The sequence below is a fragment of the Anticarsia gemmatalis genome, chromosome 5, assembly GCF_050436995.1.
Source record: "Anticarsia gemmatalis isolate Benzon Research Colony breed Stoneville strain chromosome 5, ilAntGemm2 primary, whole genome shotgun sequence".
NCBI lineage: Eukaryota > Metazoa > Arthropoda > Insecta > Lepidoptera > Erebidae > Anticarsia > Anticarsia gemmatalis.
This window is the reverse complement of record NC_134749.1, coordinates 5,836,330-5,854,858: the sequence shown is the minus strand read 5'-3', so window position 1 is coordinate 5,854,858 and position 18,529 is coordinate 5,836,330. Positions and strand designations below refer to the sequence as shown.

The following is an 18,529-nucleotide window of genomic DNA, read 5'->3' as shown; positions in this document are numbered from 1 at the left end:
TACCAAGGTTTGTTTAACTTTCGACGTTTCTATGACGTCCCGCATTTTTCAGCGCTGAATCTGATTTTTTGACGTAGAGGAAAAGTGAAACAGCATTAGGTTCAAAATCATTTCATTTTCTTGTGAAACAAAAGTTAAGGATACATGACAGACTAAAGATCGCTACTTTTGAACTTTTGCGTTTTATACAAATGCTCATATTTTATATTTATTTTAACTAATTAATTCACGACCACCTGCCCCGAAACTGCTACCTGACATCAAAGTAAAATAATATTGTTGATCACGTAATCGTAATTGAAAGTTTATGTTAATGTTTTAGTCACATATCATTCTGTTTCTCATGCGGAAATACGACACGTATTATATTTTACAAAATCATATAAATTACTTTGGTCAAATTTAATATAGTGTAGGTGTGAAAGACTGCAATAACGCGCGAAGGGCGGTCCCGCCGGTCAAGTTCACGCCACGCCACGTGTGCCCACCACCTACGCGACAGACCAATAAAACATTGCACTTTGCGAACTACTTACGCAATCGCGTTTAAGATAACATAGGTTGTGGTTCTCGTAGAAGCTATACAACACGAGTTAACAACGTTTTAACAACTTTATAAGTAAATAATAGTAAATATGAATTAGAACGATGAACTCATTCAAAAATTTGAAAGTTACTGAAAGTAGTTTAGACTTTTTTTGTAACTATACAGATATTTTATTCAGACAGAAAATATGTCTTTTATTAATAGACCTATTACAATTGCAATAAACAATCATAAGTGTATCATTAAGTGTAGAATATTAAAAATATTTTTTAAAACATTTCTACGCGTATTCCCTTTGAAACTTTTAGGTTGATGTTTACAAAATTTTCCTCTAGATGGCGCAGATCAACAATAAAAGCTATTACCTACCGCTTCGGGTACTAAATCAATGTGAAACGTAACTCTTATCGTTGAAAACGTAATCTACGAAGCTTAGCGAATGTATTAAACTGAATTCAGTGGTTGTGATTCGTAGCAAGCTTCAGTGAAGACGTTAGGTTTTCGCTTGACCTATAAACGAACGCACTTTGCATAGTACATCAAAGTGGTTCTTGGGGCGGTGCGATAAGCACCACTTCGGCCCGGCGGCGTGGTGACTTGCGTCATTTCCTACACAGGAGTTGCGTGCCGGCGTACGCATGCGGCTCGCCCCGTTCGACCCCCGGCAAAATGGCGGTGCCAACATGGCCGCCGGGCAGCCGCAGGATGCTCTGTGACGGTGCTCCTGTCCGAAACGACGTTGACACGATTTGCCGGCGCGCTGCACACCTTGACACGCACATCCGCACAGATACTAGCGTCGTGATCGATTTGTCGCTTGCAGCGAGACGACTCAGCTGCCGACTCGTAACGCGCGTGCAACAAGTGATATCGTTTCGAAAACTGGACAAATAAATGCCGCGCTGATAATATTTTCTAGTAGTGATGTAATTGTGGGTCACATATAAATATAGAACGTGCCCTTTCAGTCAGTGGCGGCGCGGGTGAGCCAAGCAGTGAGTGACGTTCGGCCGCTCACGTTCCCCGCGCCGCGCAACGTCAACATTGAGACGCGTCACGCAGACCGATCCTCGATGCACATAAATAATATCCACACGCACGTTCGCTCGTACAATTAGCGACGTTCTGTAACGTGATCTCCATACTCGATCTGTGGTGTCATTATACTAGACGACCTATTGAATCGTCCCTAATGTGACAATAACTGTGAACAATTCGCACTTAGCTCAGCCTCGAAAATGTTTAATTACTGTTTGTCTAAATGTATTAACGATCGGAGCGTGGAGTTGCCGGCTTAATAACTATCAATAATGACGATAACACGAATGCATAGTACGGATCGTGTGCCAGTGGCTCGCTACAGAGCCCAGTGTAGTATTAGCCGCGAACGCGCGTGAATCGCGCACCGGCGCGATCGCCGCACGTGCACTTCGTGCGCTAACATGTTTCTGCTGTCATTCATAGAATACATTATCAGCGATTGACTGTTTCACGTGACTGTGCGAAGACATGCCTGTGTGAACCCGCGCCGATGTGTTGGCTGTCACGAAAGTGTTCGTGGGGTGCGGGCAGGGGTAGTGGGCGCGTGTCGCGCGTGGCACGATAGCTGCACGATGTTGACGTTCGTATTCGCGGTGTGGTCGGCGGCACGGGCGCTGGGCTGGGCGTGCGAGGCGGCCGCCACCTCCCCTGAAGTGGAGGAGGTGCCGGTGCTGCCGCGGCTCCGCTCGGCGCGTGCCTCCAGTGACCTCTCCACGCTCAGCACGACCACCACCAGTTCCAGTCAGACCAGTAGTAGTGAACACAACAAGAGGTCCATGCCTCGTTTCATACCACTTACCAATGACTACGACACACAACACTCGTTATTGCCATTATCGTGTTTTGATTTTAGTATGACGATATTTTTATTAGTTGCGTTGTGATATACTACGAGTTTTATTTAAAGCTGGACGGTTACCCACTCAAGACGGTTACAAAACAATATAATTGGCAATGATATGTACTTGAAAGTGCTGATGCAGATTCGGTACTTAATTATTATCAGCGGATGTATGATAAGATTTATTATAATTGTCATAATCTAAGTACAATACTTATTACTGAATTACATTGCTTATTGTTATGAATATTATCTTGGCTATGAATAAGCCACTTCAACATTAACGTCAGTGATAGGTCCTCTAATGTGCCATGGAAGAGTGTTTTTAACTAATTCCGTACAACAACAATCAGTTATTTGTTATAAATACGTCCACCGTATAAGAATATCCTCGTTATTATCTAGAATTTGTATAGTGTTTTGATTGATACTACACGCAACTTACTTATAAATATAACACGATGTTCTTACTTAGTGTCCGTTATTCAGTGCTCAACACGTCATTTGTTTTTTTAAACTCTTCAGAATCTTTGTAGAATTGAACAGTAAAATAATTTTTATTCGTATCCTTATGTAGCACGTATAAAGGCAACTAAAGAATACTGAAGAAGCCGGAAGCTTCGTATTTGCTCAGGTTCTGTTAACAGAGGAAATAGTATTAGGTATAGTCAGGAAATTATATCTCCAACGTATTTCAAAGAAAGAGAACTGAGAATAATAATTTATAAGTGTCCCGTTTCGCAGCGTTGCATCATGCAAGCTCACCTTCCTTTTGTTAAGGAAATAATATTTTACGCGGAACTTGAAGTATTGCATCTCCTTTCATAGTGTCTTAGAATTAAATAAAGATGCCGATATTAAAACATCAACGACACTGATTTTTAACGAGTTATATAACTATAGAAGCGGTTTATAAATACTGCTGTTGGTGATGATTTATTGAGCGCCTACTCTAAGAGATAATAAACGTCGATTTCGTGGAGTGCTGTATCAATAATCTTCCGTTGTTCAAAGCTTAATAAAAATCAATTAAAATTGAGTGAATCTGAACAACGGGTAGGCATTTCTATTCTTTTCAGTATCTAGAATAGGACAGGGGCTCTGTAGAGAAGCGTCAATACACGTCGAGTGAAAAGACTCAGTGGACCAGAATAACATGGACACGAGAGAGATTCCTTTTAACTGTTATAGGTTTGACCGGTAACTATTTAATATAACCGTCAATGCGCTCTACTTGTTCTCAATTATTGTTAAATCGACCATAACAACCTAATAACCTATATCTTTTATAACTTTTATTTATCTCTTTTATATTATATTAGCGCCTAGGAACTCAATGCTCTTCTCAGAATTTCCCTTCGCAAGATTTGAATCACTTAATTTTTTAAATTAAACTGTCATAACGGCGACCATTACTTTAAGTGAAGGAAATTAACATAAAATGGCAATTACGACTGTTGTGTGTCAAAAGACTTTCAATAAAAATCTCGATGGGCAGTCAGTTGAAGTAACCTGTTAAAAATAACCTTAATATTGTAGAAATAAGTATTGTATAGAGTTATGTATGAAGGTTTTATACATATCATTATTTCAATATGAAAGTGATATATAGTCGGCTCTTCCTTTTCCCGGAAAACTTTAATATTTAGGTCGTTTAAACCAAATTTCTGACGGAGGCCGACAGCGGATTTATTAACCTTTCCGATTGTGAATCAAGTTTGAAAGAGTAAAGGATTTCCTTTCTTTTTAAAGCATTTACCGCTACCGCAACGTAATTTTGTTTCTGTCATTTACTGCTGACATCCCACCGGGATCCAATATTCCACAACATTACTTTATAATATTTTGCTCGGTATCATAATTCTCAGTTGGCTAAGATCAGCGCGCGTCACATTAACTGTAAAGAATTTTTATATCTATTCACTGGGCACAGCGTTGATAAGAAAAACGTTTTCGAATTGAATGTTGGGTACATTAAAACACGTGCTTTCAAATGAGCGTAGTTTGTTTGGCAGGCTACCAGAGCAATAATAAACGTACATTGAAGAAAACTTCGTAAACACCGTTGAAGTGTGATATGAGCAACAGTGTGTGATATTCTTTTGCACTCGTACATCATACACGCTAGATATAATGTACGCAGGAAAATTTATCTTTAAAACACGACATTGATGCCACTCTATTCTACTTTGCTCTGCGCAACATTTTATATATTGAATTAAAAGCAAATGCTCGCGATCAATATACCTTTCATATATTTATTGGTTCACAGCCTACATACTACTGATTGCTTCCATAAATAGAACCCATAAACAATTATGGTCTGCAATCATATTAATCACTTAGTTCAATAAGCGAGTCTTTAATCAAAACATTTTGAATTGGAAATTGAGAATCATTACGTCGTTTTATCTGCAGGATGAGAAAGATTTAATTCTTAGATGTTTCATTATTTGAACAACACCTTTTTAAAGATCAACCTAGTTTTAAATCGAGTTGGTTTTCCTTTAGTTACTGCTCTATTATCTTTATGCACTTTTCGAATCCACGCACTTGTGAATCAAGTAAAAATTTATTGTTTTATTACTCGTATTTTGTGCCTCCGTTAATAAAAAACTGCATATAATATTACCTCAGCAGAATAGAACAAGTATTCTTAACTCAAATATATCTTTAACCTGCTGCCCAGTGTGTCTATGAAAAGCTGGTATCATAATCCGGCTGAATAAAACCATTGTTAAATTAACCGTACGTAACTCAAAGGCAATCTGTGTACTCTGTAGCTAAGAATACACCACTAAATACATGCTACATGTAAAAATTACCATACTTTGTGAAGTGTGGTAATTTCTTGAACAATCCTTAACAACATGCGCTAAATACGAAAGATAAAAAGTAATAGGATGATTATTGGAGTCTACCGTTGATTGCTACATTTTTATTATTTAATTTTAATGATTCATGTATATCCCAAGATATATCTTTGAATCCAAATACCACTCCCATACCTACTGAAACGGGAGCTTAATTAAGTCATGACTTATAACCGAATCTCTCAAAAATCTCTCCAATTCGATAAAGAACAATATGAAAGGATTTTTTATTTGAACTATCGATTGAGAATATTGATACTATTGAGCATTTAGCTATTAGTAAGTGGTAGTATAATGTCTGACACGGTAACTGGTGGTGGTGACTGACAGTTAGGCGGTGTGGTGTCAGGTGGAGCGAGGCGCCGCGGCGGTGGAGCGCGCGGGGTGCTTCCAGAAGACCATTACGAAGGGGACCAGTGTCCGCCAGAAGACGGACTACTGGCAGGTATAAACAGAGAAAATACCATCCACAACTTTTTAAAGACAATAGAAAACAATATAAACTGAGGAAATATCATGCCCTTACTCGATTCTCTACTACTGTCGACTACCGACAACCGGCTTGTCATCGAGACATTTTGTATGAAAATCTGATCAGCGCCCCTGGCGGGCATCGTTGGGACTATATTGGCAGTACATTCTAAATGTCAAACTTTCGATACTATATAGTACCGACTGTAGAGAATCGCACAACCGAATTATATTGATAACACTATTCATGAATAATTCGAACTAAATAATAGCACGAATGTATTTTAATAAACTATTGTTATTGTTACCCTCGTTTCCTTAACTCGTCAATGTGAATTTAACTGGTATTCTTAAATTATTGAAATCCGAATTCATAATAGATTTTATTTTAAAAATCTATTTTACGTTATTTGTTAGGCTAAATACAATATATTCTATAAACTAACATACCTTGCATACGTTATATCAGATATATGGATGTGAATCAGGCAAAGGAAGTTTGTAAAGATCGTTAAAAGTGGCGTTCTTTGGTCTCTGCTCGAGACCCGATTACAGCATCATCATATCTCAGCCAGTTTATACGAAACTTTATTTAAATCATTCTTCACATATCAATCTATTATAAGAGAAAACCGAATGTCAATACGTTCAGGAGTTTTTAAGTTTTTGGCAAACAGATATGCATACAGCCACTGCAAAAATGTTATTATCTTAATAAAAATGAATTACCGAAATGTATGCACACGCATAACTTTTGAACAACGAAACTAAATTGAACATTCTTATTTTAATATGTTTGTAACTGTTAGGACCAGGTTTGTATGGGATCGATGGGATCAAAAATCGCACGGGAAAGGAACCAACGGTATAAAATTGTACTATATCCGGACAAAGTCGGGTCGGCACACTAGTACGTAACATTTATTTCATCAATATCTATACGAAGTCCCAACAAAGAAACATATTTTTGTGATCATGAGTCATTAAAATATTCCGTAGGTTCCTGTTATACGTAACGATGACTCATAAATATTTATGTCATAAAGTTACATCATTAATTTACTGAAACTTATCAACTATTCTGTATTTCAAGTATATTCGATAGCAAAGATAAAATAATCTTTTTATGTAAATAATATTAATTTAAGCTAGATGGAAATTGATGACTTCATTCAAATAGCTTAATTGTAAAAGCTTATCCAAAAGTTTTAAAAAATATATGAAGGTAACTCGAATTTATAAAACTACTTTTCATGATGTTCCGATGTATATATAATAATATATATGTTAAATAGCCCATACCTCAAAGCTAGCTCATTTAATATCCATCATCAAATTTTTGGTATAACTACGCCTTAAAATAGATATTGACAATCATTAGTATTCATTTCAAAATTATCCTTTAACAGGAGAGAATTTCAACAGGAAGGATTCCTAAAATAGTATTTAGTTTAAGAAAGTTAAAGCCGGTACCGAATAGTAAAGGTCATTGAACTCAAACATGTTTAGGGTCTTACTACAAAAATGTTAAACAACTCTTAAGCGCGTGTCTACACCTAATCGTGTCCTGTAAACAAAAATATGGCAGAACAAGCATTGGACATTTGTTTAACTTTTTAAAGTAAGACTGATAATTATAATTTTAATCTAATTGGTTTATTATAAATGAGTGCAATGTCACAGCTACAAACTGGAGAAAAATACTTCATAATAGAGATTTTAGATCAGTTCTGATAAAAACAAACCACCCATCTGAGGAGTCCCAAGATGCTTAACCTATCAATCGTTCACCAAGCAGCACTTGTCAAGCAGCGATTCTCTACCACTATCGACTATCTGCAACTGGCTAGCTATCGAAAAAAGGTGTACGAAAATCTGATCAGCGCCTCTAATGGGCGTCGTAGAAACTATTTTGGCAGTACATCTTAAATGTCAAACTTTCGATACTCGACAGGACTGGCCGTTTAGAATCGCGCTACAGAATAGATATTATCAAAATTACACTTAAACTTTCGCGTTAAATGCTTATCATTTAAAATTAAAGATGAAACAATAATGCGTTTAAGCGGTCCTGTATCCTGTATAATAAGATATATGGATGTGAATAAATCAAAAAGTTTGTATCGATAGTAGCAAGAACATTATTTAGAATCTATCTTAACCTATAGCAACAAGGCGTGATTTTTATATATGTATGTATCGCGAACACGCATTTTGCCTTCTATTGCCGCGATAATACACAATATATGCTTATAAGCGCCGGTTACATTTGTGGTCTATCAGACAGTGGTTTTAACATTTAAACAAATTAATACTACGACTTACATCACAAACATTAAAACTAGATACTTAACTATCACGGAGGCTAATATTGTCAAAAAAGGTCAACAAAGGTCATTGTATAGCCTTCCCTACTCATATTACACAGTGAAACTGTTCTACTTACTTTATCCTATTAAGTATTGTGTTGTGGTGAACGGGAATACATAAATGTCGAAATAATTTAGCTTAGATACCTTAAAAAAGGAAATCGTAGCGGATTAGTACCCCCTATCATTATTGATTTGTAAGCAAGCCCAGGGGTACTACAGCTACAGGGGATGGGTTATCAAAACCAAAAGGTGATGAAAACGTTGTAAAATCGTAATTTTATGGAGTAAGTCTGGTCTTGCCAGTGTAATAAATAATATGCAACATCCATTTTCATTCATTTGATCAATAAAAACGATTTTATATTTTAATTACTGAATGGTTTATAATTTTAATATTGTGCAATATGATTTCTGATATAATTTTCGAAATATAAGACTCTTGATTTTGTTCATTGAATAGCACAAGAGGCTGCTTAATTTTGAGATATTCAAAATTCTCAACTTAATTAAAGTTGTATTGCACTAACAACATTTATTCGAGTAAAATTAAGCCATGAAGTGTACACTTCAAAAAGTTTTGCAGATTTAAAAATAAATTTGGTTTATTAGTAATATCATTTACTTTTAGCCACGTTTTTTAACAACAATACTTAAAGGCCAAATTATTATTTACGAGTAATTATTGGTCGTTCTTTTAAGAACATCAAACAGAAAGTTCTATATATAGTATTTAAACTACATTTTGCGTAGTACCTATATATGTATTGAATTGCACAGTACTTAAATAAAAAATTTGGGCATTAGACAATCTAAAAACTAAGTATCTAAGTGTCTATCAATTATGATTTTTACCATACATTCTTTAGGTAAAGTTATATGTTTTATTTAGGTACGTAAATGTAGAGCTTCTTAACCTTGCTCCAGTTTGAACCCAGGGGATATATTATCAAATGAAATTAATATTAAAAAAACAGTATACATTACAAACAAAACTAAGGAAAATAAATATTTTGTTACATGTATATAAATAAAACAATTTTATTTTAGTTCCATAATGTTTAGCAGAGACCTCTGGCGGTTGTGGCATACACTACGTAGCCACAGAACCTAACGAGACTTTTCGCGGTGAAGTTGTAGGGATTTTCCTCTAGATGTCTCTACCAGGGCGTCGTTCCCAGAATTGATTTTGTATTCACCGACATAATTTCATGTACCTACTTAATGCAGTCGAATGAGATACGAGATTGCTTTTACTGGTTTTTAATTTAAATCAGTCTTCCTAAGATTTTTGGTAATACTAAATAGCTAAACTACCCCTGTAACAAATAGCCCGAAAGTGTGAAGAAAAATCAAAACAGTGATTTAGATACGATAAGAATAAGACAATCTAATCGTACAATCTATGTGTAGAATTTGTAAAACAATATTCACTGAAGAAGGTTTCATCATATTTCGAAAAAAAAAGAAAAAAAAATTTATAAGTTTAGGTAATTGGAAAATCCAGTGAGCAATAAGGGAAATTCACAAATTGTTATTATACAGGCAGTAGTTATCATCTTTAGTGCAGTTAATCATCTTTACTCGATAGAGTACTACGTAGTAGCTACGTAACACTTATTATCATTTGATACCGCTTGTCTTTATGTAAATAGATATGAACATTGTACGATTCATGCACGCATTTCTTGAATGGTCGTCTACCAGCGAGGTTGTGGCCATTGTTGCTCCAGATAAAACATGAATAGCTCCTGAAACTAATTTAAACAAAGCTGAAAATAAACTGAATATATTTTGTTAATTACTCAAATGCCGGTGCTTTTAGGGTAATGTTTAATTACTTAAAAGGAAATTTTAAATTCCAAAAATAAGTTAGATATTAATTTTAGTTTACTTTATCTTCTACAGTAATTATCTCGTCTTACTAATGTGTGCGCAAAAGTGTATTACCGACTCACGAGCACGTCTGATAGTACTTGGACTTATCAGAGTTTATCTGCATTATGTATGTCCCCACTGAATTCTGGATTAAAAACAATTGATTACGTCACGTTGTATGTTATATTAATCATGATGTTGTATTGTTTCAGCTTCGATGTGGAGAACGGGGGTGGTGCGGGCGGGGGCGCGGGGGGCGCGCGGTCCCCCCTCGAGGGGGGCTCACCGTCCACCGCGCTCGTCCTGCAGGCCATGCCGCAGCGCCGCGAGTCCTTCCTCTACCGCTCAGATTCCGACTTCGAGATGTCGCCCAAGTCCATGTCGAGGAACAGCTCCATCGCCAGCGAAAGGTAAGTCTTTCATGTTTAAAACAACCAACTTCTTTAAACTGTGTATTTATCGCCCTCCTTACTATTCAACATTTTATCAGATTCCTTCTACATTTATGCAAAAATTGGATCCGATATTGAAGTCCCCTTTACATAACGACATGCATTGAGTCCTAACGGGACCGGCGAGTAAGGCGCTTACGCTGTAAACTCTACACAGAAATCAATATCCTGTTTCAACAATATAAAATGCGACTTATAGAATAACGCATTCAGCGTATTAGTACAGAAAGGTCATCGGAGGGGTCCAATGCATAATTTGTTCTGTCACTCATCACTTTGAGACAAATGGAAAAGCTTAACAATAGCCAGGAACAATGTGACGTCGGTGGCTTTGCTCTATGGCCCGTCAGTGATGCGCGAATGAAGTGGGTCGGGAGTTTTTTACTTTATTACGGATTAAATTTATAGACTCACATTACCCTTTTGGCAATATTAAAAACCTTAAAAGGTACGACCTTTACTGTAACGATGTCAAAGGGTCTGCAGGAACTCATTATACCTTCGTATCGAGCGAACTCCAGTCGATTGACAAATTGATGAAGGAAATTATATTCAGAATTTGGCGCAACTTAAATTACTTCTTCAGGCGAATACTTATTTATAAAATTCATAACAAAATTACTGTTATGAATTATTTTGGGCTATTATTGAGCTGTTTATGTTTCATACCGGTGTTAATATTTCATATCATTGTGTTTTATGTGTATTGGGGAACAACAATAAAATATTTTATGTTATAATTCTGAGAGGCGATCATTTTATGAGAACGTATGTAGCGATATCAATTTGCATAAAAAGAAATGTCTGCGCAGTAAAAAGATTGTGGATAACAAGAGTCACGGAATCAGAACAATACAATGGACTTGAGAGCTTTCATGAATACAAAACAGCAATCTGTGAAACACAAACTTCATCTGAATTAAGAATGTTATCATCTCAGATACATCACTTTTATGTGTACGTTGTAAATAATATTTGTTTATACATTGTAAATACATAGCAGTTTATATTTTTGTTTAATAAGTAAGTGATTGGTTTTAAAATAACCTCCATAAAATTGAGAATACAATACAGACAAATCGCTGAATATTCCCGGTTCCTCAAATAAAAAGGTAGCACCTATAATGCCGCTAGCAAAATAAGTTTGTATATAGTTAATTTGTACTTATTTTATTAAGTAAGGTTGTATATCCCAAACAAATTTCAATAGGAAGCGATAGTGACCTTTACCTTAAAAAGCCACAATATCTGTATATAAAGAAATAATCTAGATTTATTAATTGTGATTAACATATTTTCCGTATAAAGTATGTAAGATCATGCGTTCAAAAACTAGCTTTAGCGAAAAAACGGCATCAACACCCATATAGAATCTTTTAACGGAATTTAGTGTTTGAGCGTCACATAGCTAGGTAATATTAGTAAATAGTTTTTTCAAGTTTTTCCTTTAGTGTCATCAAAGTATTTTTGTCAACAGACATGTATGTATGTTATCAACATATTTCATAATTTCATTTTTAATTTACATATTTCATAATTACTTTTGCACAATTTATTTTTCTATCTGAAAAAAGAAAACTGCATTCTTACTCTATTCTTTTACAATATGTAGTAATACTATTGTATAATGATTAATTACTGTTCATAATCCTAGGTTCTGTATTTTGTCGTCCATATTAGAGACAGCATGTAAAATTATTTTATTTGAAGTATTTCATCAATTGGATCAAAAACGTGAATATCGCGGCAACTTGTTATTAGAGATATATCATCAATCTTAACGCAAGATATGTCTTAAGGACATCCTCCTCCTATCACGAATGTATAGTTTTTTTTATCAAATATGTTTGTAATAATGATTGATTATAGTTTATAGATTTTTATTGTACTCAACATAGTTATAGTCATTATAAGACGTAAAGGCTGGTGAGGCAGGAAACTTTTGGATTCGAATACGCAATTCTCATTATCCTTGTTGGAAAAACATGCAGACTCGTCATAAACGCGACTATTAATGTATTCAATACATGTGAAAATTAACATAGAAGTCGACAACCATCCGTACCTACATACATTTGTAATCTAAACAGTTCGTTAGAGCTTCAGTACATACTCCCGACTGTAGGTAGTATCTTCAATGTATTTGCATGAAAATATACGAACAACGAAGCCACGCAGCTTCGGATGCAAGGACAAAGTAAGCTCCCTAACAATTACTATGACATGTATGTTGTGAACAACTAACAAGTAGCCAGCTTACTCACAAACAGCCTACATTGGTGATAGCATGCGTATTCGCGAACGACTGTATGTGACGTGGACGGTGTCGCCTGTCGCTCAAACTGTCATGCACCAGCCGCCAACAGTATGGAGACGAACACTTCATGCTATTGCCACCACCTCTACGGAGCCTCTCACTACACTACTCTAGCACAATTTGGTGTGAAGCTGAACCCCGCATACTTGTAACCGCGACCTGACCCGCTTAGGTGGCATAACAATATATGTCCTCTGATATCTTCGTTCTTTCTTTCTTTTCCTTATTTTTTAATTGCTTGCAGATTCAAGGAGGCCGAGGCGGCACAGCTGGACAGAGCGTACGTATATTTACCTACGCACGTTTATAGCACCACAGTGACACCGCTTTATAAACTGTCTCAGTTTTCTTGGCTTGCTCTCCATTCTCGCTTTCATTGTGTTTTAGTGCTTTCGTTGTTGGTGTTTGTTGTAGTAATATATTAGTGTTTGTACTCACTACTTCATAATATATCTTGTGTTTGGAGTTTCGTTTCATGCTAAGTAATTTATAGGTGGCTTCTTGACGCTGAGCCCATAGAGAATCTGCGAATGGGCTGTTTTCGGATATATTATTCAAGAGTGATATTTAACACGCTAAAAGCATAGGTTTGGTGTATGCTGCGCAGATTCAATATTTTATTTATTCGCAATATTTTAGGCTTCTAGCTATTATGCTTGTTTTGGAGTTATCTGAACAAATTATAATTTTCGCCGATCGCTTTTTAATTACAACATTTAAATAAAGACTACAAAAGCAAAATTACATAGAAATATTTATTGAACATAAATATTTCTATTTATAGATATAAAAACTATAAGCAATTATCTAAATCTATCACTCTCACATGAGTTTAATAATATTCTAACTCGATTGCTTTTTCGCAAAGCGATATCTGAAAACCAACGAATCAAATTAAGGTGTGTTTCACACGCCACAAATTTTATTGGATTCGGCTTGTGTTTCAACCATCCGTGCATTTGCATTTCACTCAAATGATTTACGCAAATCAACAAGAAGAGATCAAAATTAAAGCCAATGAAACCTTCCTTATTGCGTGGATAAATAGATTTCAGATTAACCGTACTGAAAATCATGCGGCGATTTTCCTCACCTTACCTAATGAATTACGTAAAATATACTCTATGATTGCATAGTACCCAACATTAAAATATACTATACTTCTTAATCTCTTGTTTATTTTATAAGTCGATTTTATCATACCTACCTTTAGGTATAATATCATTAAACAGACGTTTGACAAATCGCTGTTCCAATACAGACGTAATTGATCGTAGCTCGAATACTCGATTGACAACGCCCTAATTTGACTTAATTGAACATCGTTAAAAACTGTTTAACGATCCCGAATCTTCTAAGGCCGAATATGTAGAGTGTAATAGCAGTTTAATAAGTAATATGTGTGTGTTTGTTAGAAACTTTCTCGATGTTATCGTTAAACTACTAGTAAATTCCAACCGCTTTGTCAAAGTAAACACGATTTTGCTGAAGTCGGTTTTACAAACTCAGTCCATGAAATGTTGAGTTTATTATCATCGTAAAATAACTAAACAAACTTTACCATTACCGTTGTGAAGATGATTTATTATAAAGTTTGAGCACGGTATGAGCCTTGAAGCATCCCCAACGGATTATCTAAATAAACGTTTTTAGAATAGATTTATGGAAAACCCCGTCAACCAAGCGAAATTACGATACGATTTACAATGAAAATGTTGTGATTTTTAGCGTTTTCTTATTCGAAATATAACTTGATTTACGTAAAAAAACAGTTTTACAATATTTCTATACACTAATTTGCTACCACGTATTATTAATTGATAGATATAGAAATTACCATTATACCTCTATAATATTGTATTATCTAGCAAAAATAAATCTTGGAAAATGAATTGTACTTAAATATTTATTGGGATATCTAATCAAAAATAAGACTCGAATCAAAGTTGAACAACTTTGTAACAGGTTTAAATAATTCTGTTACTCTACATCAATCTCTCTCCTTTTAGTAACAATTTCAATGATTGAAAATATGCTAGAGTCTAACAGGAGTCAAGTAGAAGTGACTCGTACCTTGGATTTAGAATAATCGATACGAGAGCGCGGCGTGCACGGCCCGGGCATTTTCGTCTGTGCATGAAGTCTTTTGACTTCATAGCTTTCCAGCTCCGCACCTATATCTGATTTCTCTTTGATATTGATAATACTCTTACTGCCCCTCGATTTCCACGTCGAACATTGATTACCGGCGCCCACCGTCGCCAGTTTCCATTAGCGCCAAATTTATCCTCGGGCGGCGTCGCGCGCTGTCGGCGGCGGCCGGGCGTCGGGCGAGCGAGTGGGACGCGCCGCCCGCCGCCGCTGCGCCTCGCGCGCCTCCATTGATAGTCCGCGCGGGCTGCCGGCGACACGCCACACTCTATGCCCAGCGACACGCGATGCACCCACTCTGTTCTGCCGTCTAAACCCCTACTCTAACTTAAACCCCAACTATTATGTGACTTAAAGCACCGGTGCTATATTTTCGCGAAGTGAACTCACCAAAAACTGATAGTTTTCGATTAAAAATATAACGTGCTTATATTTACTTGAGTGTTTGAGATTTGCGGTTGAACGGTTGGACACTGTCGAGGTCGTTCACTGATCTGACAGGTTGGCCCGGTCGCTACTAGTGCTCGTACACAGCACGCAATGCTCCAACTACTGTTGCTGCGTTTATTAATCGGTGCCAAGGATAAAGCCTAACTTTATGAATACATTAATTTAGAGAACTGACTATTAATTGAATCGTTACAGATAACAAGTTCATTGTGATGTTTCTATCATTTAAAGTTATAAAAACAGAAGTTTCACTTTTTATGTAGTTGCCGATAAGGAGAGTGAGATAAAGTTATCTAAACAAATGTATGTCGAAGTGATAGGATGGTTAACCCAATAAATGATTAGCTATGGACATTTGTTATTTTGGTGTTGACATTGCATACTTGACATACCGAGTGTTTATATAATAGGAAACGAGTGCGTTGTCTTACCGCGCGAGCTGAGAAATAACAGCAGATATTAGTAGCAAACAGCGTAGGAGCGTAGGAGAGAATCGAGCGGCTGAACATCAAGACACGTGAACAAGTGACATGTCCGTGGTGTACGTGAGTAGGGCGCGTACGTGAGCGACGGCGTGTTATGTAGTGATTCAGCGCCAGCGTTGAGAGGAGACAAAGAGCGTGATGCAGCGGTCAGGGTCTCAGTCAGAGCGGCTGGGCGCCGGCGGCGGGAGCGTGGCGTTCATCGCGAAGAGCTCGGCGTCGGAGCACAGCATGTCCACCGGCGTCTCGGGCAGCAGCAGCGGCGGCACGCTGCCGCGCACGCTCAGCACTAGCGTGCTTAGAATCAAAAACAGGTCCACGTTCTGGGAGAAATTCTGGGACGAGCGCACTCGCCGCGATGCGTGAGTAACATTCCAAATCTTTCATTGATCTTTGGCTCTGCCGCGGCTGTCGTCGATCGGAGGTTTAGGTATCATATAAAGATTTCGGTCACAAAAAAATTATAGAACTTGTAAATTGTTGCTTACCATAAAAACATTTTGTGTTTGATCTTCAGTTAACAAATCCAAGATAGTTATCAGTACGCATCCCGTCTACTCATGGTTGGCAAACCTCAAACTCGATTATTTCTTTTCACATACGCTAGTACTACTCACATGGTCATATAAAAACTTGTAAATCAATCAATCCTTACGTCACACGTCATTGTTCTACTATGAAGACTAAATGCCATAAATCTTATTGTCTCGCGTGCGTCATAATTGTTGTCTTGAAGGTACTTACTATGGATACAAGGTAGGGTACGTTTAAGCGGTTATGCGCCTTAATTGGAAATTTCTTCACTTTAAGTTCATGGAGTCGGTCTTGTTTTATGTTGAGGGTAATTGCGCGCTGATGGTAGAAAAACTTCCCTAAGTATGTTTCGTCCAGTCCCCTTCTTAGCACTTTCAACCATAAACTTCGCAAATTGTAATTGTGCATGAATAAATTGCCATAATTAAAACCAACTCTACGTTTCTGCACTCATAATTTGACGTAATAAAATTACATTAAATATTTGCATCATCCATTAAGGCTGGCGTCCTCTAATTACCCAGTCAAAAAACATAAACCGTGCATAAAGCAGAGTGCTTACATTTACATAAAAAATAAGCATTAGGTATATTTTTAAATAGCTTGTTATGTTATGTTATGTTAATAAATCCATTACCGCGTGGTAATAACTACATGCAATGTAATATAGTACATTTAATGATAACATACAAAAAACCGGCTTAATAATACGCGCCGCTGTAAGTGTAGAAATTTTAAATTGATTATAGTATTAATGTGATGTCAATGCACAATAACAAACAGATAAATCCTTTTCAGTTTCATCTGGCAGTAAAGTAATAGAATTATAGGGATTGAACGCTCGCAACGATACGTGTCATTCGCATCCACCTACGTCTGTGTAAATTGTACGTACAATACGTACGTACACGTGCAATATGCATATTCACATAGATGATAGTCATTTGCATTCACCTTCACTGCGGTATTTAACTGTAATAGCTAACACACGACCGAGGCGCAACGTTACCCTCGCAATACCTACTCTATCGGTTTATAGCTAAAGCGATGTATATTGTCACCTTTATGATTACAAAGTGCTGAGGGGCTCCGGTGCCTGGATGGACCCCTCGTCTCAGAGAGTACAATGACCTGTCGGTAATAGCTGTTGCGCGAACTTCCATCAGCATTCTGAAGTAGGTACACTTATAAAGTGCTGACAAACTGCCTAATCTTTAATAAGTTACACAACACTTGGGTCGCGTAAATATCAATTCTGACGTAGTAGTTTCGAAAGTGGCTCATCTAAAAATATTTGAGGAAAGTCTTAGCCGTATAAGGATAAATAACGTATTTCCGATTAACCTATATTCTGGCGTAGGCACGTATAAAAAACTGTCAGTAATTGTTTTCAAAACTGAAAATACGCATGGTGAAGCATGACTTATAAAAAAAACTTTTTTTAAAGCAACAAGTTTAATAAGGATTTACTTTATCTCTACGCATTTTGATACGCAGGAAATCCAGTATACGATACTTTCAAATCAATTTAAACTTTCAGTGACGCTATTACATCAATTCTACGTTCCGTTCTATTTGATTAAACGAGCTGAAAGCTGCCCTTTGAACTGCGGCTGATGCCGCAAAATTCAAAGGTCGCGTCGACTTTGGTGTAAATTAACCCAATATTTCCAGTAAATCGTGGTAACGCAATTTCTACACGTGTTCAAAAAGTAGTTTACAGATTTGCTTTAAAGAAATATTCTAAATATTTAAGATGAAGTCAATCAAAGAACATCAAATCAATAAATGTTAGACATTAATATGAAAGCTCATACTCGTGTGAAAGTGTGATTGAACTTTATAAATAAATCTTTATCGTATTATGTTCACGTAAAATGATGTGAATAATCTATTAGTCCAAATGTATTTGAATATGTAGTTGGCTGTTTTAGTCCCCGAGTGCTTATCTGATCTCTACTCCCTTTTATGATTGATAAATAAATTCTGCGAAAGTATCGCTGGACCAAGGTATTAGTGGCTTGAAAATATTCCTTCGTAGAATTATATTGAGCTTTTTTCATAAAATAAAAGCTACGAAGCTTACCGGGCTTTGCCACGGTTGCCTTGTTAACTGTGTGGGC

The 18,529-nt window shown here is 36.6% G+C and overlaps 1 protein-coding gene across 9 annotated transcripts in view; it reads left to right on the top strand.

Moving 5' to 3' along the window:
• dnc (phosphodiesterase dunce) overlaps positions 1 to 18,529 on the top strand; it is a 300,082-nt gene that overhangs the window by 239,354 nt on the left and 42,199 nt on the right. For 6 of the 9 annotated variants that reach the window (XM_076114360.1, XM_076114361.1, XM_076114358.1 and 3 more), the window contains 2 exons: positions 10,233 to 10,430; positions 13,034 to 13,069. In XM_076114360.1, the coding sequence (XP_075970475.1) occupies positions 10,233 to 10,430; positions 13,034 to 13,069 (234 nt within the window). Of the gene's footprint in view, positions 1 to 1,738; positions 2,361 to 5,651; positions 5,748 to 9,936; positions 9,969 to 10,232; positions 10,431 to 13,033; positions 13,070 to 15,115; positions 16,235 to 18,529 lie in introns of those variants that run through there. The other 3 variants (XM_076114356.1, XM_076114363.1, XM_076114365.1) reach the window with 3 other exon arrangements.